Raw genomic sequence first — 24,737 nt, forward strand, 5'->3', positions numbered from 1 at the left:
GTTCTGTTACTTCTTTCTTTTTTCAAAACAGAGTTTGAGTATTGATGTAGAAGACATCTCCCTCCGCCCCCCGACATGGCGAGGAGTTGGCCTTGCTTACGCACTGGGTGCTTTGTGCATATGCTCAGAGGCACTCCTTCCTAGTATTGCTGCTTTGAGCATTCCACATCTGAGGCCTAAACTTGGAGGCGCAAGTACCAAGGAGATAATAACTGTAATAGCAAAAGCAGTAATGTATTGTCACAATATAATTGGGGAAATGCAACATTACAGTTTTCATTATTACAGTTATTAGCTTCTCAGTATATTTTTGAGGGTTGGATTTCTCGCGCCTCCAGTTTTCTTATTGTGGTTCCATCCCCTTTTGGGGGGGCGAAGAGGGGGATGAGTGTTTGAGGCTTAGCGTTGGAAGGAGTTCCTGGAGTTTGAGTGTTGAATTCTACCTGTAAAATGTGTGGAACAGCAGGCCTACCTACCTCACAGGGTTGTTGCCTGAAGGGAACACAGTGAAGTATTGAACAAAGTATTATTATTATTATTATTATTATTATTATTATTATTATTTATTGTTATCTATTAAATTTGTATGCCGCCCTTCATCCGAAGAAGATCTCAGGGCAATTCACAGCAAAAAAATGCTGTTACAAAGTTACAAACACAAAATACGTAATAAAAACGGGCACAGAAACGAAACAATAACTCCACCACCCGATTCCAGTGAGTGAGTAGTCAGGGGAGGAAAGACCTGAAGCAGCAGAGAAGTGTGTGGGGCAGAACAACAGGCCTTATTAAAGGCAGGCGACCCCTAACCTGACTTTTAAGTTTTAACTGCCCCAGAAGTTATATACACAACTTTCCTGCACGCTCTCTCACACTCTCTTAGGTAGCTTAAACTGTGTCTTCTCTGGGGGCCCCATCCCATCGCTTTTGTGCCCACCATACGGTAAAACACCCCCAGACTTTAACATTTCTCCCTTTCCAAAGGAGCATGGGATGCCTTTCCTTAAGAGAACTTGAGTCTGCCACAATAGCAGTTTTTAATCCCCGATTAACATTGCCCCAGAAAGGGACAGACACATGCGTTTCTCTCTCTCTCCCACCCACCCAGTCATCCCTCCTCTGGGTTCTTTTTTTCTGTTTTGGAGTGGGGGTGGGAGTTGCAGCCTCCCCCTTTCTGAAGCATTAATTGAGGGTGCCCGGTGGTGCGTCGGCAGAGGAGGTTTGGCTGGGAGCCCTTGTTGCGTGGAACGGTTTTCTGTTTGTTTGTTTTTTGTTCGCCCTGCCGCCCACCCTGGCTTCTGAGCTGTGCCCTGCCCTGCAGATACGGAGCGGATCCTGGCTTCCGAGGCTGTCTCATTGTCAGGCAGAGCTGGGGGAGGAGGAGGAGAGTCCATCCTTAAGAGGACATGTCAAGTACAATTAGCGTTATCTGTCTAAATATGTGCTGGGAACACAGAATACAAGCGTAGGCCTGGGTGGCTTTAATGGAGACATATGCAAGGTCAGACCGCCTCATGCAATCCCCCAATCTGATTTGGGGGGATTACACATTCTAAGTAAATTGGCGTTATTCCTCTTGCATCATTGATAAGCCGCGGCCAAAATAATGGAGGGGTGGGAGGGGGGAGAAGGGGGCTGCCGGGCCATTTAAAACAAAAAACACCCACCCAGTCTAGCATGGGGTGGGCGGTTGCGGAGAGAAAGGCGGCTGCTTGCAGGCAGGGATAGAGAGGGAAGAGGCGAGAGTCAAAGACGGAGCAGAGGGGAGAGGAAGGGAGGAAAGAGATGTAAAGGCAGCTTCACCAGCACCAGAATTTGCTTTCCAAAGGGTTGGGGCTTTCCCCCCAAAGACGTGAAGTTGTGAAGCAGGTGGTGATGGTACCTCTGCTCACGTGCAGAGTACTTTCCCCTTACCTCTAACTTGCTATGCCACCTGCTCTCTGATGCTTTAGCTGAGCTTACAGTGCAACACTATTGGGGCCGGGGAATGCTTTTCCTGGAGGGAAAGGCTAACTGACCACGATGGCTGCGCTGTGTCTCAGAGGCGGTAATCCTTTTGAATGCCAGTTGCCGGAAACAGCAGGAAGGTTCTCCACAGGCGTCTGGGTGGTCACTGTGAGGACAGGATGCTGGACTGGATGGGACCCCTGTCCCATCCCCTTCCCCCAACAATAAAACCTTTCACACCCGCTTTCGTCATGAGCAAGGCCAAAACTGAGTGCCCCAAATTTGATCTTCTCAATTTTTCACCCCCTCTGCTTGGCACCCAGGGTGGTGTGTGTGATCAAAATGTCTTTGGTCATCTCATCCCTGCTTTTCTGGCACAGAGGTGTGTTGAGTGTCCACTAAAAACTACCCCACCTTCCAAAATAGTAGAGAGACCACCACCCTCATGCTCTCCTCCCTGTACCTCCCCACCATTCCTGCCCCAAATTATTTTGTCACCTAGGTGAGAGGGAGGAGTTTGAGCCTTTCTTGGTCCAAGCTCAGCTGGTAGAGCACGAGGCTCTTAATCTCAGGGACATAGGTTCAAGCCCCATGTTGAGCAAACCGCTCTGCATTGCAGGGGGCTGGACTAGATGATCCTTGGGGTCCCTTCCGACTCTACAATTCTATGATTCTAACTTGCTGTGCAGAATATAGAGCTTTGCCCTGGAAAAGGAGTGTGACAGGCCCACGCCAAGCCAAGCCACACACTGTTCTCTGCCAGGGCAGAGTCATCCCAAGCCATGTCAAATGAGCTGGTTGGAGGATACAATATGGAACGGGGGGGGGGGGGAGCACATAGCTCCCCGCTGTCGATGGGAGTAGGAAACCTGCTACCAGCTGCTTTCTTTACCAGCTGGTTCTATCATCTCTGTCTCTCCCCCGCCCCCTGCCAAGTATAGGGAGACCCCCATCCGGAAGTCTCACAATATTGCCTTTTTTTTTTCTTCCTTTGGCTCTGTCACACTTTTGGAACATATGGCTTTAAATAATTCAATTTACTTTGCGTGGTGCTTTTGTTTGGTTTCCCCCCTCCCCTGCAACTGTTGTTGTTTTTCTACATATTTCTTCGCCCTCCCCTCTCCCTCCAGTTTTTACTTGAGTATGCTCAAGTTTAGCCCATGCACAGAAGGGGGAATGACACTCAATCTCTACGTTGCTCAGAACAGAGAAGATAGGAAGCTGCCTCATACGGAATCAGACCTTTGGTCCATCTCGCTCAGTAATTATTGCCAGTAGTAGTATTTTATTTACACGCCACCCATCTGACTGGGTTGCCCCAGTCACTCAGTCTTGCCTACACTGACTGGCAGCAGCTCTCCAGGGCTTCAGGCAGGGAGGCTGCCCCAGACCTACCTGGAGATGCCATTGGGGATTGAACCTGAGAGCATCTGCATGCAAAGCAGATTCTCTAACCGCTGAGCTACAGCTCTTCCCCATGTTGCGAAGGTCCTACTGCAATGAAGGTTTGCAAGAGCACTCCTGATGGATGCAGAGCAGAGTGGAAAAGGGAGGAGGTGGCCAGAACCGAGGGCTTTCCTTCTCCCCACCCCACCTGTCATTTCAAACCCCCACATTACCCCCACATTAAGTTCAGGAGTCAGTGCTCCTGTTGCACACCGCTTGTGCTCCCACGTCAGTGGTGAGTACGCTACAGCTCTTCCTCTTTGTGCAGCAACCCTAGTGGCGATCCCATTATTCCCTTGCACCGACGAAGGGGTCTGTGTGGAACATGGTGCCTTTTAAAAGCAAAGGGTTGTGTGCTACTGAGTTCCGCTCAGAGCAGAGCCGTTGAAATTAACGGACCTAAGTTAGCCACGCTTAGTAACTTCCACGAGGCAACTCCAATCAGGACTTGCATTGGATACAACCAAAGGGTGAAATTCAAAGTTGTACGGGTTTTGTTTTCTTTTTTCTACTTCTGTGCCACTTAATATATTTAAAAATATCTCTGAGCTGCATACAAAAAACAACCAACAGCAGGTTAAGTAAAATAATGCAAAAATGCACGGTTACATATAAAAATGTTACATTAATACAAAGTTACTAATATAGAGAGATCAATATCAAGTCATTTTCCTTCTGACACACCCTCCGGGTCCAAACAAACGCTTAGCTCACCGCAAAAGTCTAACAATGAGAAGAGTTCCTGGAAACTGTGGATTTCACCCAAGTCTCTCACTTGCTTTTTTATGAGTAGGCCCAAAGTGGCTGGTACTTCCTCAGGCTTTCCACAGCTGTGTTCTCCCAATTCAGCAGCACTCTCTACACCCTGCTCCAGTGGTCTAGAGAATGAGAAAGGGTTCCACCTCCGCTCACAGCTCTTTCTTCACCCCGTGTGGTGTAGTGGTTAAGAGTAGTGGACTCGTAATCTGGTGAACCGGGTTTGCGTCTCCACTCCTCCACATGCAGCTGCTGGGTGACCTTGAGCTAGTCTTTCAGCCTCACTCACCTCACAGAGTGTATGTTGTAGGAAAGGAAGGGAAAGGAGAATGTTAGCCGCTTTGAGACTCCTTCGGGTAGTGATAAAGCGGGATACCAAATCCAAACTCCTCCTCCTCCTCCTCTTCTTCTTCTTCCTTTGTCCTCTCCTCCTCCTCCAGCTGCTATTCCATTCTTTCCCCCCTCTCCTGCCCCCATTCGCTGTTGTGGGAGCCAATTGCGAGGGCTGCAGAGTGGGGAACACCCTGCCATGCAAGTGCTAGTCCTTGTACCTGGCCTCCACTGATGTGGTTGGTTAGGTGAATCCCTCCCAAAGTTTCTAGTCCCTATGAACTTTGATGGGTGCATCCTGTTTCTGATTGAAGGTTGCCTTTGGGGTTGAGACCTCCGGCAGGCAACAGAGATGCAAGGGTAGAGTGTCTTTGCCCTTCTGCCTTCTCTGCTTGTTTGCCCCAAACGCAGCTTTCAAATAAGAACCAGAATAAAGACTGTGTGCTGCTCCAGCAAGAACATCTGAAGTGGGCACTCTGCCCAGCTCCTTCTGCCCAGGAGAACCGCTGTATTCATACCTTATTTATAATAAATATGCATATTATCTCACCTTTCTCTGCAAAGCAACATAAAATTGGGGGGGGGGGGACTTTTAAAAGCACAATGATACAACCATAAAGTACAATGAAAGAGCAGATCATTAAAATGAGGGAGGGTCAACAGAACAATAAAATGACAGAACCTAAAAACTTTTAACTTTTTAAAAAGCTCAAATTCTGTGTGTGCCAGATGAATTGACTGTGAACTACCTGTGGATCTCCCAGCAATAATAATATTAACACTAAATTGCCACTGGTAAAGTCAAAGGCCAGAGTGGGGAGGGGGACGCCTACTGCAATGGTAAACCCACTCATTTTCCTTTGCCTCGGTGTATATAGTAATAGCATTAGTAACCTCTATCTCATTTTTCCCTCCTCAGGATGAAGTGACTTCACAGCTTTAAAATAAACCCAATAGCGGAATCTGATTCCTGGTCATCGAAAGGTAGGAGAGACCGCCAAGACCACAAATGGGTATGTCCGCCCACGCGGGTTCTTTTTTTCCTACCTTTCTGTGTCTCTGTGGCAATTTGTTGCGCCCGTCCATGTGGCTGGTCTTGTCTGTGTGTTTTATGCCTAGTTTGTTAGCAGAAGAGTAACAGCTAGCGACGCAGGGAAGTGTCAGGCGCTGGCGCACCCCCTGCAAGGTGTGTTGCCTCCACCTTCTCCAGCATAAATGGATGGTGGACCAATGGTCTGAATGGTAGACAGGTCAAAGGTCTAAATCAGAACAAGGCAGCTTCTTCTGTTTACAGGTGGCCCAATGTGGCAGAACAACCATCTGTTGTTCAGCGGAAGCATAATATGCTTCTGTTCATGCTCCGCATCCATGCCAAAGTGAGCTTTCTCACGGGAAGGGAAATGTGAAAAACGCCATCCGCACAATCACCATCCAGGTCAAGAAAAGCACTGTGCAAGGGGGGGGGGTCATACAAGGTCAAAACATTTGTCACGGAAACATTAGTTTCCTAACAAATTGTCAGGGAACGGCAGTGTGGAAACCTGGGTGCTTTGGAATTGTCACCTGTCCAAATAATCGCTGTTCCCCTTTTGTCATTCTTCCCTTCCTCCGCCCTCCCCAAAGTTCCATTTTCTAAAAGTGGCCAATGACAAATTTCACACTTGGTTCTCATAAAGTGAGCTAGTAACTGTGAGACTGGACAGTGGCAGTTTTGGTTCTGCTGGTGGTGGGAAGCAGCTTGCATCGTCATATACTCCTGCACGGGAAGGGCGGGGGGGGAATGATGCACATTCACACAAAAACAGTTTGGGGAAAAGCGAAGGAATATGAATATGGCATCGCTTTCCATTCCACACTGTAGTCACTGCATGCAGCACTGTTTCTTTTCCGCTGCAGTTTGTCTTCCACCAAAAAGAACATTTGTCTTGTAGTCCGTTGTGGGAAGATTATGTAATTTAAGTAATTTATGTAATTAGTTATGTAACTGGCCTAAGTTTCATCGTCTTTACATTGTTCCACCCCATTCGTATCAGTGCAAAGGAAAGACTTTGAAAATTTGGGAGCTGAGGGGACGTAATCAGTTACAGTTTTGGGGGATGGAACGCAGCAACAATAAATGAATAGCAATAGTATTTGATGAATTGATTTTCATTCCCAGGACAAATAAGCGAACTCTGCAATTCCCATTCCCCTTTTCAGCAGAATGCTCTGACGTCCCTATTTGCAAGAACTGCCAACTTTGTAATCACTCTGCAAACTTTATTTGCAACGCATCCTGAAATTGAACACACAAGGCAACTGAGGCCTACTGAGGTTTTCCCAGATGGCATTACCTTCTTGGTCTGCCCTCTACTCTAGCCAGGTGCCAGCAGAGCGAGTGCCTCCCCCCACTTCTCTCCGAACTGAGCATCTCAGGAGAGCTGGGCCCCGCAGTGTCAGAGGTGACCGGTGGAAGGCCAATGTTATGTAAATATTTCTGCTGCAACATGGCGAGGAATGAGAGCCAGCCTTACACATCCATCCATCATCGACGGGATGGGCCTCTCTGGAGCCAGCGGGGTTTGTATGGAAGTGGCTGGCAGGGGAAGGGGGGGAGAGACAGACAGAGGCAGCAAGTGCCCCCGCTCATAAACTGTTTGTTTTCCTTTTTGTCCCTTTTGGTTTCGGGGCACCCCACTGGGCACCCGACTCTTTGCTTTGTCTGCACAACCTCTCCACCCACCCGCTTGGCCCTTCGCTCCACACGCACCCCCTACTTCTCCCTCTCAAATAAGATCTCTCCAGGTTTTTTTGCATTTCGGCTTCTCTCTTTCCAACTTCAAAGGTGCCCCTTCATTGTCTTGGAATCGGCAGGCAGTGGCCCTGAAACGCGATCACAGCCAGGCACGGTGTAGGTCACCCCCTGAGCACCCTGCCTCGAGCCTTCAAAGGGATGGGCAGATGCTTCCCTTTGCATGCTTCACAACCCTGGTTACAGCTCTTTCCTCCTCCCTCCCTCCCTCTCTGGCCTCCATGCCCCCCTTGCTGCATCGCTCTGTCACCACAGCTCAGTTCTCAGAGCATCTGCTTTGCGTGCAGAAGGTCCCCTTCGGCTAGGAGAGACCCCAGTCTGAAATCCTGGAGAGCTGCTGCCAGTCAGTTTAGACAGTGCTGAGCTCAATGGACCAAGGGGTCCAACTCAGGACAAGGCAACTTCCTATATTTGTAGAGCAGACTGTACCACTTCATTCTGCAGGTGGGACATACCATTTGGGGGAGGGGTGTAGCTCAGTGGTAGAGAGCCTCCTTTGCATGCAGAAAGTCTCAGGTTCCATCCTTGGTGTCCCCAAGAGGGGCTGGGAGTCCACATGGCTAGCTGCACCAAAGGTCTGGCTCAGGATACAGCAGCTTCCTCTGCTCTCTCTTGCCCTGCCTGGAGACGCTGGCCTCCTGGTCCTGCCAGTAGCACAGTTTGGCACTAAACTGGATGTGAGGGAGGTGGCACTCCACAATGAACAGGTGGGAGGTTGTGTTCTGCCCCCTGTTTTTCTAGCCCCCACCTCTTGCTGGTTTTTCTCTCTCTCCCTCCCCCCAGCCTCCAGTGAACCAAGATCTCCACACTTGGCATCTCAGGTGATTTGAGATGTCTCCCACTAGGACTGAGGAGCAGGAGTGCATCTACTATGAAATGAATGAAGTTTAAGCCTCAGGGCCCCTAATCCCAGAGGGGCCCCAGAAGTGACTTTAGTCCCCATTGCTTTTTTTTTTTAGGTCAGTAGACCCAATTTGAGTTGCACTACTCAAAAACTATAAGGCGTAGGAAATCTTTGTTCACACCAGTGACTTTGACATATGAGATAATCCAGTATAGCAATTTTAATCAAAATCTTGAGTTGTAGTAGTTATTTTTCTTAAAAAATAAATAAAATTGTGGTGATCTGTCATGGAACAACCCCATTGAAGAAGATAACAAGGGTTACCCATACCTTGTTGTGGGTTGCGTGGGGGACCCTATAACACTTCAAGCTCCAGGGCCCTCAAAATGTAGGTCTGCCCCTGCCAAGGAGCCCTGGAGAGCTTGCCTACAACTGAGTAGGGAGCGTAAGGAAGGGTGTAGTGGGGAGTTTTGGAGCCATAATTTGTCTTGAGGGGTCAGTGTTGCAGACTCCCTGGCCTCAGCCCATGAGCAGCACAGAGCAGCGGCAGTGGGTGGGTGGCGAGTAAAAGATGGCTTGGACTTTGCGTTGGGTGTCAAGTGCAAACTCTTCAGCCCTGCTCAGAGTTGGGAAAGCCATTTCAGATCTCCAGGGGCCATTTGAGCTCCTCCCTAAGGATGGGGTCAGGATTCCTCAGCCTCCCTTGCCCGTGGCAGAAAAAGCTCATCAGGAAATTAGCCTTCTCCCGTTCCCTTCCCATCCAACCACCCCTCTATGTTTTCATTGGCTTCTTCACAATAAATTCAGAGCAACTTCCTTGTTGCAGTCACTAGACAGTTTCTTAAGGTACCTCACCTTAAGTGTGTGCTTGTGTGCAAGGGGATATCTCTTGCCCCCCCCAGTCATAATTGGTTACATTTTTGTTTTCCCATAGCCTTCACGAGGCTCCTGGCCAACTGTTGGCTTGTCCCTGCGGCCTCATTAGGGAGGGCAAGACACCTCTGCTCCCCAACAACGCCTGCACCATTTTCTGAACTCATTCCTGGGTTTTATCTTCAAGAGTCATTTGTTCCTCTTCCTCTGCCCCGACTTCTGTGGAGCCCAAGAAATGCCTCACGCATGCAAGAGTGCTTGTGCAGCTTTTGAAGAAATGCAGGAGTGCCTGCGTAGCTTTTGAAGAACGAATACAAATAATGAATGAATGAGCACCACAATCATCCCACCGCCCTTTTCGTTGGCCTTCTATTTTATTATTCACTCGTCCTCTGAAGGCTCTGCTCCCCCGTTTCTGCCACGTACCTCTCCTGGGTCTTATTTGACAGCAGCATACAGAGAATGTTTTGCCAAAATGGCACCTTATTGCACTGACACTGAACCAACAATAGCACAACTCTTAACACCAAGAGCGAAATGCAAAGGTGTTGCGTAGTGAATCGTAGAACAGTCCAACCTCCTGCAACGCCGGAATCTTTTCCCCAATGTAGTGCTCGAACCCACAGCCCTAAGATTAAGAGTCTCGTGCTCTGCCAATGAAGCTATGCCAGATATTCCCCCTGCCCTCAACTGGAGAGCCCTTTGAGTCTCCCTCTCTCCCTCTCTTTCTTTTTCATCTACTCGGAAGCCTTCCTTTACTTCCCTGTCACCCTAATTGATTGCATTAACCTTTCAGCGTATTGGATTTCTCCGGCATCATGCAGAGAGATCTGTGCAATATGCTTATAATCTGGGCCGTAATGGACAGGGAGCAGTCGACAAACCCCCTTTGCCAACAGGTTCCCTGACAGATTGGCTTTCCGAAAACGAGTGGCCGGTGGGGGTGGAGTGGGGGCAGGGGGTTGGTTTGAGGCACGATGGAAAGGGCACAACATGAGTATCATTTGCACCTCTGGGTGTGAGGGGTTTTTTTTGGGGGGGGGGGTTGATGTATAAATGCAAAGCAGCCCTGGAAGTGCTGAGTATTATGACGGCTAAGTCCACCTTATTTATACGGCCAGGTCTTCATGAGCAAAATTTTCAGCGGGCATATTTATAAACGTAGAAAATTATGAATGGTGTTGAAGCATGTCTGGGACAGGGGGGCTTTTCTCAGTCTCACATAACACTAAAACTCAAGATGGAATCAGTTGGTGGTCTAGACACAGGGCTGGTAAAAGGAAGGGCTGCTTGCAGCAGAGATGTGACGGTGGACAGTGTCTTCTAGTGGTTAGTGCGTCAGAGTAGGATCAGGGGGACCCAGGTTCAAATCTCTCCTTGGCCATGAAGCTTGCTGGGTGACCCCAATCCAGTCTACTATCTTGCAGCCTTAGCTGCCTCATAGGGCTGCCATGAAGATACAATTGGTTTGGGGAGAACTTTTCATTCCAGTTTGAGGTCTTACAGAGGAAAGGCAAGATAATAAATGCAATAAATGGCCACCTGCTTAGCTTGCATACACACCGTGCATTTGAAGTGCATTGAAAGCAACCTGCTTACTGCAGATATTCCTGAGAACTGTTATTTGCCCCTTAAAGGTAAAGGGACCCATGACCATTAGGTCCAGTCGTGGCCGTCTCTGGGGTTGCAGCGCTCATCTCGCTTTACTGGCCAAGGGAGCAGGCGTACAGCTTCCGGGTCATGTGGCCAGCAGGACTAAGCCACTTCTGGTGAACCAGAGCAGTGCATGGAAACGCCGTTTACCTTCCCGCTGGAGCGGTACCTATTTATCTACTTGCACTTTGACATGCTTTCGAACTGCTAGGTTGGCAGGAGCGGGGACCGAGCAACGGGAGCTCACCCCATTGCAGGGATTTGAACCGCCGACCTTCTGATCGGCAAGTCATAGGCTCTGTGGTTTAACCCACAGCACCACCCGCTTCCCTATATATTTGCCCCTTACAGAGCAACAATTCCCAGCATCCTTAAACTACAGTTCCCAGGATTCTTTGTGGGAAGGCATGTGCTGTAAATATGGTGTGCATGCAGCTTCAGCTGCTGTTTTATTTAAATGGTCATAGAAACCAATCAGCCCATTCATGACAGCTCACATATAATTGCTGAGCAGAGCCTCCATGTTCAGCAGCACTCTACCTCTGACAGCCGGATACTGGGAATGAACAACAGGAAAAGGCCTTGCTCTTCCTGTTATTACTCAGGAGGGTCACTGTATGGCAGGATTCTGGATGCTCTTCTTTGCCTCAAGCATCTAATTGTTCTTTTGAAAGGGTCTGTTAAAACCAAAGCAACCAATTGCGGGAACTTGCCCAGAGCTGGCTTCTATTGCTTTTTTAAAAAAATGCAGGTGGAGCCTAGAGCGTAAACCGAAACCGGAGCAAAAGCAGGCAGCCAAGCTGATCTTTCCGTCATGTTTTTGGTCTGGGGGGCTGGGAAGCGTGGAGGGGCTTGGGCAGCTCATACGTGGTTTGTTTCCCTGTTAAATCCGGGTCCCCTTTAGTACTGTGGAGACTCTAAAGTGTGCTTGCACTTGTGTCTGCAAGGGCTGCCTAAGCTCGTCTTTAGAGACTGCCCTAACAGCTCACGACGGTGGTGAGGATGAGAATGTTTCCTGGCACCAATAGATAGATATTTTATTGACAATGTTTTAAAACGTATAAAAGAGCAACTGGAAGCCCATATGATGGTAAATTTGCCAAGATCTCCCGTAAATGCGAGGGTAGCTTTTCTCTTTATATATAAAACGTCTCTTCCCCAACCTGGGATGGGATGTTCGACTGAGCAGGGGACATTCTGGGAAGAGGAGTCTGTGGACGGAATCACCTTGAAGCATTACCATGGGCAAAACTCTGTGATGGGCAAAATTTTGAGGAGCACAGAGTTGAGGCTTGTGGCGTCATTCATTCATTCATTGCATTTATATCCCACCTTTTTCTCCATGGTAGTGTACATGATTCTTCCCCCGCTTTCCTTTGTTCCACACAACAATCCTGAAAAATAGGTTAGTCTGAGAGGTTGTGACTGGCTCAGTGAGAGCTCCATGGCAGAGTGGGGATTTGAACCATGGTCTCCCAAATCGTAGTCCAGCACTCTAACCACTGCACAACACTACCTCAGAGATTACATATTTCCTTTTGGAGAGGGCTTCTCTCCAGCGGAGAAGCAAAACCTTCACTTGCACGATACATTTTTGGCGTGTGCGTTGGTACCAAAGCTTGACACCATCTTGACTACCGGAAGCGGGTGACGAGCGTTCAAAAGAAGCGGTGTGTGTTGGTGTGTGTTAGAGAGGATGAGAGTTCACTGAGATGAAGCAAAGGAGGGAAGAATGGAAAAGAGGGATTCAAAGAAGACGGCAGCACCTCTGAATGGAAGAGTAAACAGGCGCTGGGCGGCATTAAGTTAATTGATTGCTCTGCAACAGGCGGAACACTGTGTTATTCTGTCGCCGTGGCAACAACCCCCCAAAATTGTCAGCCTGTTCGGATGAAGTGAAGCGAGACATTGTCTAATTTGCGGTGATCTGGGTGTTTGTTTTTCCTTCTGAGGGGGCGGGGATCCATTGATCTGTTGTTTGCTCAAAACTCTCGCTCTAGTTCTTTTCTCTTTTCTTTTTTTAGAATAATCATCATAATAACATTTTCTTTATTAAAAAAAAAATCAGAGGTGGTTGGAAGCAGGGGGGTGGAAATGTTGATTGTTTCCTCAAGTTACCTTGGTTTCGTCACATGGGCTGCAGAGGTGAAAAACAAAAAAAGTCATCTCCTTGCTTAACCTCACCAGGGAGGGAATTAGGAGCGTTGCTGAAACTGGGAGTTGATTCATATCTTCCTCATGGAAGCCATGCAAAATTTCAGCTTAGCGATCCAAAACATCTTGTTTTCTTTGCCAGGACAGGAGTTGAGTTAGATGGGTGGGAATTAAAAGAAAGCAATATCCAACATGTTCTTTAAAAGAAAAAAGAAAACCTTTCCCGAACAATTTTAATTTAACAATTCAGTATTTATTTGCCAGCTGAGTTCCAAGTGCTGTATAAAAGATTGATCCAGAGCAACTTCTGCTTCCAGGTTATATAGTCTATGCCAGCTTATAAGACCCTTTCTATTGTCCCCACCAACTGAAAGTGTTGGAAACTCAGATCTATAAGCTAATGGCCAAATTGCACCTTAAGCCTAGGTTACAGTCGCCACAACGGACTGTCTAGGTGCTTTTTTTGCAGTGAGATGGTGATGGTGATTCATTTCACTTACACACCGCTTTATATTGTAAAGGAAAAAAATCTCAGAGTGGTTTACAACACATTAAAACATCAAGTAAAAGAATCCAGACTAAAACAAATGCAAGTGTCAAGGAAAATATTTCAGATCCTTCTCTAAGTGACATTTTGCTTTCCCCGTATTTACTTACCAGCTTAATTTATAGAGCTGCCCCATTGCAGAAGTACTCTAAGAAACCAGTGTGGAGTAGTGGTTAAGGAGTGTCAAACTAGGACTTGGGAGATCAGGGTTCAAATCCCCACTCAGCCAAGAAGCTCACTGGGTGAACTTTAGCCAGTCACAGCCTCTTAAACTACCTCACAGTGTTGTTGTAAGGATTAACTGAAGGGGCGTACTCCTTGGAGGGCTATAAATAGGGGGGGGGGAGCTCTTCTGCTGACGTGCTTAAGAAGGCTGGAGGTACCAACCAAATGAAGATATCAGTCGCTGACCCGGCATCCAGAGACGTGGTCGCAATTGGACCCAACCAGTCGCAAAATGCGCCTAGAGCTTGGGGGATTTTGAGCGCTGGTTGGTGACAAGAAGAAGCTGAGCAGCCTAACTCTTTAGAAGGAGAAGTCAGTGGTTATTCATTTTCATTTATTCCAATAACATATATTCACCTGCCAAAAGGCACTCTAGGCAGACGTAACACGGCTTACTGACACATCATGAATAAAAGAGTACGGTGTGGCAGGAAAGCAAAATCACAGGAAAGCAAAATCTCAGGTTCTTCACCACCATCATCCTTGCTCTCACTTCACAGTGACTCGGTGGCCCGGTTAGCATTTAACACAAAGCCGTGGTTAGCCAAACCATGATTTGTCTATCACTCAGCTGATTCAACAAAACCATGCCTTGATTCTCCAAAGTTTGGTTTCATTTTCCAGCTGCTTCTGCCTTTGGAGCTTGGCTAGTGGCTATGGTGGGTTGGCCAAGCAAGCCATGCTTAAGGAAGGCTGCTCATATAAATCAAGCCAAGGTTCATAAAGCAACAACAAAAACTTGGCTTCAGATCATGGTTTGTTGGCAGTAAACAAACCATAGTTCAGGCACAAGGCAAGGGTGACCCACAATGCTATGCCGTGGTTTAATTCACCACAGTTTATTAAACCCTGGATCAGCGTGTGAAGAGAGGGTCTTTAAATATTCCCATTTTACAGGATGGTAGAACGGAGACTGAGAGAAGGTTCCCACCACAAAGACCACACAGTGGACATTTAGCAGAAAGACCTGAGGCTTATATCCAGATCTCCCATTTCACGGGCCTACAGTGAATCAAGTAGACAACAGCCAAATCTCCCCTTGCTCTCCCCATGAACCTGACCCTGCCCTTAGAGCACATGGTTGACTGTGGAGTATTGGTCTCCAAAGTGGAGCTATCATTTATTTTTTTGTCTGGATCATAATACACTGGTGCCTATAAGCCGGAGAGGAATATGGCATGGGGAGGAACCCATTTATCCCCTGGATTCCTTGTTCTTCCTCTTCTCCTTTCTTCTGAATGTATTTCCTCTTCCATACTTCTTCCCTTTCCTCCTTTTCTGCCCCTTCCCTTGTTCATCATACGTTCCTCTAGATATCAGGTCCTATGATCTAGGAAAACACACACACGCACGCACGCACACACGCACGCACACACACACAATCTAGCTGAGATTCCTGTATTGCAGGGGGTTGGACTGGATGACCTTCGGGGCCCCTCCCAACTCTACAGTTATGTTATTCCTTTTTTCCACCCTCTCCCACTCAGCTGTTGCATGAACTTCAATGGGGGTTACCTTGCAGGGTTCAGGTTTGGTGGCGGTGGTGGTGAGTTGGGGCAGCATCTGGTGCTAAACATCATCTCCCCACCGAATTTCAGAATGGAGTGTGTTTTCCTGGGGGCGCTACAGTTCTGCGGGTATGATGCACATTTGTGTTACGTGTGCGTTGTGTGTGTGTTTTCGAAAAAAGAGCAAACTGTTTGACTGGCAGAAGCAGCAGTTGAAACGAGGTGGTTATTGGCGTCAGGGAAAGCTAAATAACCCTGTAACTGGTATGAAGGTGAATTCATGGTCTGGTGAGCACTGAAAATATGAGAGTTCTCTAGACAGGCAGCGTGGAGCAGGAAATAACAGTGCAGAAGCTTCCGAGGAAGCCTGGATAGCCAAGGGCAGGGCATCAGGACAAGAGGGGTCTGCTAGCGGCTGTGTAAGCAGGGTGGCACATTTTTATATCGCCTGGAGCGAAATTCAGAAATCTGATCAACCTCATTTTTTAAAAAAAGGAAGGAAGGAAGGAAGGAGCAGCAAGTTGCTAGTTCTTAGGCTTCTGGAGAACAGCTTGAAAACATCTCCAGTGGGGATGGAGGGGACGTTGTTTGGTTCAGTTTGCATTTAAAGGTTTGTGCTTTCTGAGGCAATACGGCCACCAACCAAAACACAGCCAAATTTGCACTTTCCAAATTTTGCAATGTGGTTTTCTGGCCAAGTAATGTGCACAAAAATGCACATACTAGGGTAAAATGTGTCTAGAAATTCACGTTTTAGTGAAAATAATTTAGAAAAATGTGTTATATTAGTGAAAACCAGGCTCATAAGTTGATGTGGAGAACTGAAGCAAATACAATCAGAAAAAGGAGAAAGTGAGAGAAAACTGAAATTAACAAATACTCCCATCTTTAGTCTCTGGGCCTGGCCTTTTCGCCTGTCTGCCCTTCCTTTTTGCCAGGAAATTTCCAAGAAAGCAAACTGTGGAAATAAACAAAGCAAAACTGTTTGCAGGTATTACTCCTACGCAGATGCAATCTCCTTGCAGGGAAGGAGAAACAGATTTTAAAAAGAGAGGAGAAAGCCCATGCTTCGCCTTTGTATATATGATACACAGCCACAAGAGGCTTTTATCTCTGCTACGAACACATGGATCAGGGCTGCTGCTGGCTGCCATATAAAATTATAGGGCGACACTTTGTACCTGATGGTATAGGGAGTTTCCCCTGCAAGGGGATTCTATCAGGGCAAGTAGTGGGAGGGGAGGAAGAACGCATGAAACAGCCTTTCATTGGCATCAGTAATGCCGGTGTGTTTTTCTCCAGAGTGGCTTCAAAGTGCATGAAACCCTTTGAACAATGGATTGGGGGCTATAGTAGGAACAAAGTGTATTTTGGGGAAAGGGGGCATGCTTTGCCCCCAACGTTAGATTTCTGAAAGATTAGGTTAGACGTTAGATTTCTGGCATATTTCATATTAATGCTCCCATTTTTCTATAGGTTGTTTCTGCTCAGAGCAGACCCATTTAAATGAAAGGATGTAGCTAACTTAAGGCCATCCATTTCAGTAGGGTCTACTCTGAGCAAACCCACTTGGATCATCTCTTCTGAAGTCCTCTTGATTTTGATGGAGTTAATGCAAGTTAAGCAAGCTTAGGACTGCCACCTCCTTTTAATTCCCCGTATTTTATTATTCAGTCATAATACACATTTGTGAAAAGGGCTTTCCACCAAGCAACCACAGCGAGACAGCCCCTCTATGACATCTATGCCACCTCTGCATAGATGTCAGCTACGTTGGTCTTGCAGAGTTTGGGCTGAATGTGCTCCACTCACAAGTATGTTCCATAAAGTACATAGAATCATATAATTGTAGAGTTGGGAGGGACCCTGAGGGTCATCTGAACCAACTCCATGTAATGCAGGAATCCTGCCCACAGCCGTCGCTGGCTGGGCTCCAACCACCAACCTTCAGGTTACAGCCAGCCGCCACATGGATGACCCATTGTGCCACATGGATGCACAGACAAGCTGGCCAATGCTTGCTTGGAGCTCCATGGCTCCTGCCTGGACAAAATCTGTGCTCCTTGCTTCTTGCCTAAGTTGCACGGACCTGATGACTTTGCAAGCAGAACCCTCAAAGTCTGGCTGGAGCAAAAAAATTGTTTCATTTTATTCCTTAGGCTTTTACCCCTATATTTCCCCCGAGGAGCTGCAAGCAACGTATGTGGCTCTCTCTCTCCACTTCCTGCCCGCTTCTAGCAACTATACCCTCACAACAAGCCTGCGGTGCTGGTTGGCCAAGAGGTAGCAAGAGCACCCAGCGAGCCTTGCAGCTGAAGGAAGGATTCCAGCTTCGCCAGTCCAAGCTTGACACTTTAATCGTGACACCACACTGGCTCCCAAAAGGGACTCTGATTAATTGGTGGCAAGGATCTGGGAATTCCGCAGTGCCCGTGTTAACATTCCAGGGCGAGACGGCAAGCAAGGTGTGCAAGTGGGCCCAGTGCCAACTCTCTTGTGCGACCCACAGCAGAGGCAGGAGCAGCGGCCGACCAACCCCCGAGCCTCCCCCTTCCTGGCTTTGGGCTTTTTCTTACTCATTTATTTACTATTATTTCCCCCACCCGCTTGCCTGGCACTGTAAGAAGCAAAGCGAGCAGGGAGGCGGAAAGCAGGAAAGAGAAAAAAGGATTTAGTAACAATCCTGAACATTGCAAAACTTTTTTTTATATATCCTTTTGAATAATGTGTCACAGAAACTGATGGATGATAAAGGGGGAGAAAGGGCCCTGCGAAGAATCCGGCTCAGCCAGTTTCTCTTATTTATTAAAGAAATAAAAAAAAAAGCTGAGATAATTAACTTTTTTTGTTTTGTTTGCGGGCGACTCCCCAGACTGGCAACTCCAGGGCGCCTGGCAAATGGAGCTTGGTATCAGCTCTGCCAGAGTGGCACAAAGCAAGCCGGATCTGCCTAGTGACTGCCTCGAAACTGACAGAGTTTGTTGGTTTCAAGAGGCCAGGAAGGATTCCCAGATTGCAGGCAAGGATCGGGAATCCCTGACATCAGAAGGAGCCCCTTGAGTTCCAGCTTTGTCTTTGCAAAGCCATCCCAGTCAAGAAAGTGGAACTGTCTCAGCCTTGCTGGGTGTCACCAGAACTAGGGAAAAGCAAGTAGCATTAACTACTCCAGCTGGGGACATTGGAGATTCCAACCTTCCTAGTGTACGCATCCCATATATGCCTAGGAGTAGATATTTCCGCAGTGGAGCTAAAGTGTTTCCCTATCCTTTGCTTTACCTTTAGAAAAGGGATAGAGTAGTTCATTGCTTTTATACCAGCCTTTCCCAACTTGGTGCCCTCCAGATGTTCTTGAGCTCTATCTCCCATCAGCCACAGACAGTATGGCCAGGGATGATATCTGTAAAGCACCACGGGGAGGCTGCTGTAGGTCAGGGGTAGGGAACTGGCGCCCCAACCCCACAAACTTCAGTTTCCAACATCCTTGACTGTTGGGCATGCTGGCTAGAGCAGATGTGTGCTGGAGTTCAAAAACATCTGGAAGCCTTCAGGTTCCCCATCGTTTTTCTGGAACAGGGCTAACCAGTGTGATGCTCTGCAGATGGAGGGCACCATGTTGGAGCAGGGAGGGGGATCTGACTCTAGACCAGGGTTTCCCAAACTTGGGTCTGCAGCTGGTTTTGGACTACAGTTCCATCATCTCTGCTAGCTACGGATGATGGGAACTGTAGTCCAAAAACAGCTGGAGACCGAAGTTTGGGAAACCCTTCTCTAGACAAAATGGATTTGTAGGTCTTAAATTACAAGAGGGCAGGTTTTGGTTGACATCAGGGGAAGCCTAATGGAACCAGTTTCCTAGAGTGGTGGTAGGGTGGGCGCTCCCTTGCTGGGGGTCTTAAAGCAGGAGGTTTGGGGCTGCTCTAGATCTCTGGGTTCCTAGAGGGAGCTGGACGAGTTGACTAGCGAAGCCCTCTCCAACACTACGGCTCCATTATTCTTTATCTACAGTGTGGAAAGTCAAACTGGGGAGTGTGGTGGGGGAAGGAATGAGATATTTCTGTTCTTCCCTTTACTTGTGGGATCAGGCACACAAAACTGAGTGATGGCAAGGTCCAGCCTGAGATAACTGATGAAGCAGGAAGGTGCTTCAAGCAGTGGAGGTGGAAGAGGGTGGTAGCGGTAGAGCAGTGAAACTTCAGGCCGGGGGGGGGGGCAGGCAACTGTGGCCCTCTAGACCTCTCTGTCTGGCCCTTGGAAATCTCCCCACACTAGAAACCCCTCACTAGCTTTGCTTTGCCTTGAGTGTTTTTTGATACGCCCTTGAATCCTGACCATGTCTTTTGCTTGTCTGAATGGTGGAAGGGGGGTGGGTGGCGAGAGTGTGCGTAGAAGGCAGCCTACTGCACAAAGGTTTTAAAATATATATACACTTGTTGACCTGCCCACTTTTGCCTCTGGCCCCCCCCCCAAAGGTTGCCCAGGAAAGACCCCGGCACTGTGATAAAGGCCAGTAAACAGATGAGGGAGATCAACTCAACTCAAGATCGGGTTTGCCTGGACTGAGGGAGCACCAGCAAATCCTGAGGCTATATAAGCTGACAGTGGTACTGGATTGGCTCTTTAGTGTTCTGTGATTCCCAAGAGAAAGAGGATATTAGTCTGTGACACGTTTGTGCTTAAAAGGACCTGAATTTCCCACCCTCCTCTGACCAGTGGCCTCTGAGTCAGCTGCACAGCAGGTAAACAAAGAACCAAAACCCTGATGTCTAACCTGCAAGGTCTTAATGGATTGATTTTGTTCAAGCATCATTTTGAGGGAGGATGGTCTATTTCAGACACTCCTAGTTTTTCAGCACAAAATGTGCCGTCCTCTCCCTTGCTTTTAGCCTTTGGCAGAAAACAAAGCTCTTTCATTTAACATATGCTGTGGACCAAAAAGACTGGGAGGATGTTTTTTTTACAAAAAAGGTTTTTCTTGTAATTTCCCCTTTCTTTTTATTTTTTGAAACTCAAGGATGTGTCATTTTTTTTGTTTCAATTTAGCATTGGAGAATTTTATAATTTAGTAATTAAAATCTCTGATAGGCTTTAGAAATTGCAGCTAATTGAATTTAATGGGAAGATGATTTTCAATTTTATTTGATTACCCAGACCCCTGGCATTGGTATTTATGGGGAAAAAATGGGAAATGTGCAGTGTGGGCTAAGATGGCATAATTGAATTAGGGCTAATCGGATTTCTTCGTCATGAATTTCACTATAATTTTCCTATAATTTTCCATTAGATATCTAGTTTACAAATATTCACAAAGAAATGAAGCTCTTTCGGAATGGAGATTGCTGGCTAACAGGATTACCAAGGCGATTGCATGGTGATGCCAAGCCAGCCTCCTTCGATAATGCAATCGCTACGTCTGCCTCACACTCTCCTCCCCCCCAGTCCTCCACTTCTGCCTCCCCCCCCCCACACCCCAAGATCCTTGGTATCACCCTGGCACCACCCTATTTCCTTCATTTCCATTTATTTTGCTAGTTATCCACATGTGCTTTTAGTCTGAGAACTCGTGCTTAACATCAGAAGTGATGGGGGGACCTTTTTTCCATCAGAGGGCCACATTCCTTCCTGGGCAAGCTTCCAAGGGCCATATGCCAGTAATGGGTGGGACCAGAGTTGGAAAGGGTCAGAACTGGTTGTTGGAAACAGCAGGAGGACATTTAGCACAGTTTGCTCTAAAGTGCACACCCCAGTGGTGTAGCAATGGGGACACAGCGGTGATTGCCCCGCTTGCAGATTCTGAAGGGCGCAACCAGGCGCCCCCACAGCAGTCTCCCTCATTGATTCTGTGTGGCTGATCTCCTGCAACTTCCAGAGCTACGGGGAGGCAAGCCAGGCCCACGCTGGATCTTTAGGGTTCAGGCAGTTCCTCCTCCGCCTCATGGCTGGTAAAGGGAAACCCATGCAGGCCCCGACCCTGGGCTGGCCGAGAGGCGAGGATGGTCTGGCTATCCTTGAACACTGCACAAAGCGCTGAGCCTGCGGGGAGGGAAGGAGAGCAGGAGGGCGGGCGCTCCATGGACAGGCCAGAAGCCGCTACTGGAGTACAAGCAGCTAGCCCAGCCGCTCACTTGCTGTCCGCCTGCCTGCCTCCACTCCAAGCCAGCCGTTCTCCTCTCTTTCCCTCTGCTCTCTCAGCACGGGTACCTGCCAATGTGCCCCCAACCCCCTTGCCTTGGCGCTGCCACCCGCACCGCCCCCGAGGAAGGAGGAAGAAGAAGGTGGGAAAGCACCTCCTGGACTCCGTTCACTCTCCGTGCTGGCTCCACACATGCCCCCACTACATGCCTCCACCCCAGCCACCCATTCCACCAGAGGGGGCACAGCACTTGCCCCACCCTGGGCACCGGTAACCCATGCTATGCCACTGGCACACCTTAATCCTTTAGGAAAAAAGTTCATTCGTTTTTCAGCTTACAAGAAAAACACAAGCTTGATCCCTTTTCTTGCGTAACCTGCTTTAACTTGTGCACACGTTAACAGTTTTCAGGCAGCAGTTTCTATCCTGGCGTGGCTAGACCTGAGGCAGAATCTTTCCAGAAGCTCAAAAATAGTTTAATTCCACATGCTCCTTTGCCTGGAGACATGCATTGCTTGCTTTTCGTTGCAAGAGTAACTGGGCAGTAAAGAAGATCTCCTTTAATAATCCAGCCTCACCAATGTCTTTTTTTGTTCTGTTCTGTTTTGTTTGTTTGTTTGTTTGTTTGTTTGTTCCTTCCTTTGTCACCCATTTAGCAAATAGCTAACATTCCACCCTACCCTAAGCCAGGCCTTTTCATGCTGGGAAGCGGCTCTCCCAAGCATCTCAGATTTATTGAGGCTGTCCCTAAAGTATCGTAGATCCCAGGTGGAAGGACTGGGAAGAAAGCCTGCGCAGGGAGGGAGGGAGTGGATGCTCCCTGAAAAGTTGCAAAATGTAGCAGCAGACAGTGAGCCTGAAGGTTGTCAACTTCTGATGTTATGTCCTAAGGGGCAGCTATGTCCTTAGGCCTCACATCCTGGAGGGATACCAGGGTGCTATGCATGGTTCCTCAAAACTGGGAAGAGAAGATAATCCAGACAGTGCATCAGAAGGGAGGTAGACAGTGGAGAAAACTCTCATGTGCTTTAGGTTGCATCCATACTATGCTTTTAAAGCACATGGCTTCCCCTAAAGCAGGGGTCTGCAACCCGCGGCTCCGGAGCCGCATGCGGCTCTTTTACATCTTTGCTGCGGCTCCGGGGCGGATACTAGCGAGGGGAGGAGGCGCATTGTGCGCCCCGACACTCCTCACTGTGGCGGGCGCTGTACTGGCTGTGACGTCGCATGGGGGCAGTGCGTGCGTTAGTCACGCACCGTCCCGACGTCACCTTCCCGCCCGCTGTCAGATCGTGGCTCCGGAGATATATTTGTTTTAAATGTCGCAATGGTTTTGCAGCTCCCAGTTGTTGCTTTTTATTCGGAAACGGGTCCAAGTGGCTCTTTTTGTCTTAAAGGTTGCAGACCCCTGCCCTAAAGAATCCTGGGGACTGCAGTTTGTTAAGGGTGCTGTGAATTGCGGTTTTGTGAGGGGTGAACTGCAGTTCCCAGGATTCTTTGGGGGAAGCCATGTGCTTTAAATGCAAGTCAGATGGGTGGCATATAAATAAATTATTATTATTATTATTATTATTATTATTATTATTATTATTATTATTGTGTGATCATAGATAATTGAATCATAGACTCAAGCAAAGGGCAAAGCTGAACCAGAAGCTAAAATAGTCCTACCAGGTTGAGGAAAAAACCACTGGCCACTGCAGTGTGCGAAACGTAACTGAAACCTGCGTCTTTATCCACTGTCTTTCCGCTTCCTCAATGTGTAGCAGGTCACAAACTAGAAGGGTTCTAGTGCTCCTGACAAGCTGACAGGGGAAGTGTCTTCTTTGGGCCAAAAGCAATTATGCCAACACACTCCAGAAGCTGTTCCTGCCCATGTTTTGCAGAAAGCTACAAGGAGACCTTCCTAGATCTGTAGCCCAGTAGTACAGCACCTGCTTTGCTTGCAGAAGGTCCCAGGTTCAATCCCAGCATCTCCAGGTAGAGCTGGGAGAGATCCCCCTCTGAAGCCCCGGAGAACCACTGCCAGTCAGTGTAGACAAACACTGCCAGACAGTGTAGAGCTAGGTTGACCAATGGCCCAACTCTCATTATAAGTGGCCTGGCGCTCCCTGCCAGACAAGGAACCCGAACTTGCAGCTCTGGTTCTGCCGAAGGCTTTGCTGCTCAAATCAGATGTGTACTTAAGACAAGCTACCATTTACAAGGTTCAGGAGGTATCTCAGAGGTGAGGCCCATGGCTAAGCACAAGCTGAGATGTTGATCTGTGCCTTCCTTTTGAAGAGCAGGACAGACACTGCTGGCTGCATGGCAAGCGGCTGGAGTCCTGGGGCTGGGCAAGCCAGCAGGCAGTCCTTGGGGTGGGTTGGCTCTGTGTGGTTTGCTTACACCTGCGCTGGCATCCCAGCATATTTGGAGACAGAGGTGGGGTCAGAACAGGCTCGGGGTCTGAGTTGCACTCAGTTGCCTCCACAGAGTGGGAAGGCTGTAGTCGTAAGGGTGGGGTGTTCCTTTGCTCCTTCCCTGGGGTCTGAATCTCCCCCTCTCAGGTCTCTGAGCCCTCCAGGTCCAACTCCCCAATTTGCTTCCACTCCTCCTCTGGACCAGACCATCCCCTCCATGATATCTGCACAGGGTTCAAGACAGCAACGCAGTTTCCCACGTGGCTTGCCTGATCTGGGCATTGGTGGATCACACTCTATTTCCGGCTAGATATTTGCTCCCTTTCCCTGGGGCATTCAGACATGCTCTGAGTCTGGAGAATATTCCATCCTATTCCTTGTCCAGAGGGAAAGGAGAAGGTTGAATTCTGCCAGCAGCACCACCATCCTGCCATTTTTTTGTGTCTGTGGGCAGCGGAAGTCTCTTGAAACACATGTGCTACAGAGACCTCATCAAGGAGCAAACCGTTGTGTAGGTGCCACACTCTTAAAATAGGACTGACCTCTTCCTGAGGGAACCTTGTGGCTTCCTATCCTGGTCATGTCTTGTTGTTCCCAGTGATTCTGGCCAGTTGCTTTAACTTTGGGAATCTGCCCCTACAGACTCTGTTTTTTGTTTGAGTGTTGAGTGAAGCTACGATAGGAATCTCAGCCTGCAAACTTACTTCCTAGCTTCTTTTGCCCGGCTGGGAAGATGGAAGTGCAGAGGGCACGGGGGCCTGATAAGGAGAGGCAGGCTGCCCTCCATCTCGGATCACAGGGTCTGGAAACTGGAGGCAAAAGAAGGTTGTTAAACAACTGTAGCAGATGACTAGTAGGCTCAGTGAGCTAGGATCCTTGCTTGCTTTAGGGGACCCTGCCCTGTACACTGATACTCAAAGTGTCGGGCTTTGGCAACATCCGTCTGCCATGTCATGCTGGCAGTGAAGCAACTGAAACCATATCAAGGAGGGAAAAGAGGTGGAATCGGCGGGAAAGAGAGCACCGATTGCCTGCTGTGCCCGACGCCCAGGCCTGGAGGCCTCCAGGCGCCTCTCTTGACGAAATATGAATCAAACAAAACAAGGAATTGACTTAAAATAGGACAACTCG

At 48.3% G+C, this 24,737-nt stretch overlaps 1 protein-coding gene and 1 long non-coding RNA gene across 6 annotated transcripts in view; both read left to right on the top strand.

Moving 5' to 3' along the window:
- Nucleotides 1-24,737, top strand: part of CASZ1 (castor zinc finger 1) — a 443,166-nt gene that overhangs the window by 283,599 nt on the left and 134,830 nt on the right. For 4 of the 5 annotated variants that reach the window (XM_083512761.1, XM_083512760.1, XM_083512759.1 and 1 more), the window contains one exon: nt 5,399-5,492. In XM_083512761.1, coding sequence (XP_083368887.1) covers nt 5,489-5,492 — 4 coding nt within the window. In that variant the 5' untranslated portion in view covers nt 5,399-5,488. The remainder of the gene's footprint in view (nt 1-5,398; nt 5,493-24,737) is intronic. The other variant, XM_083512763.1, reaches the window with a different exon arrangement.
- LOC310711796 lies at nt 10,041-15,919 on the top strand. The gene is made up of 2 exons (XR_014528633.1): nt 10,041-10,624; nt 10,992-15,919. It is a non-coding gene; the product is annotated as an uncharacterized lncRNA (long non-coding RNA).

Source organism: Podarcis liolepis (assembly GCF_965112155.1).
Source record: "Podarcis liolepis genome assembly, chromosome: 7".
Classification (NCBI taxonomy): Eukaryota; Metazoa; Chordata; class Lepidosauria; order Squamata; family Lacertidae; genus Podarcis; species Podarcis liolepis.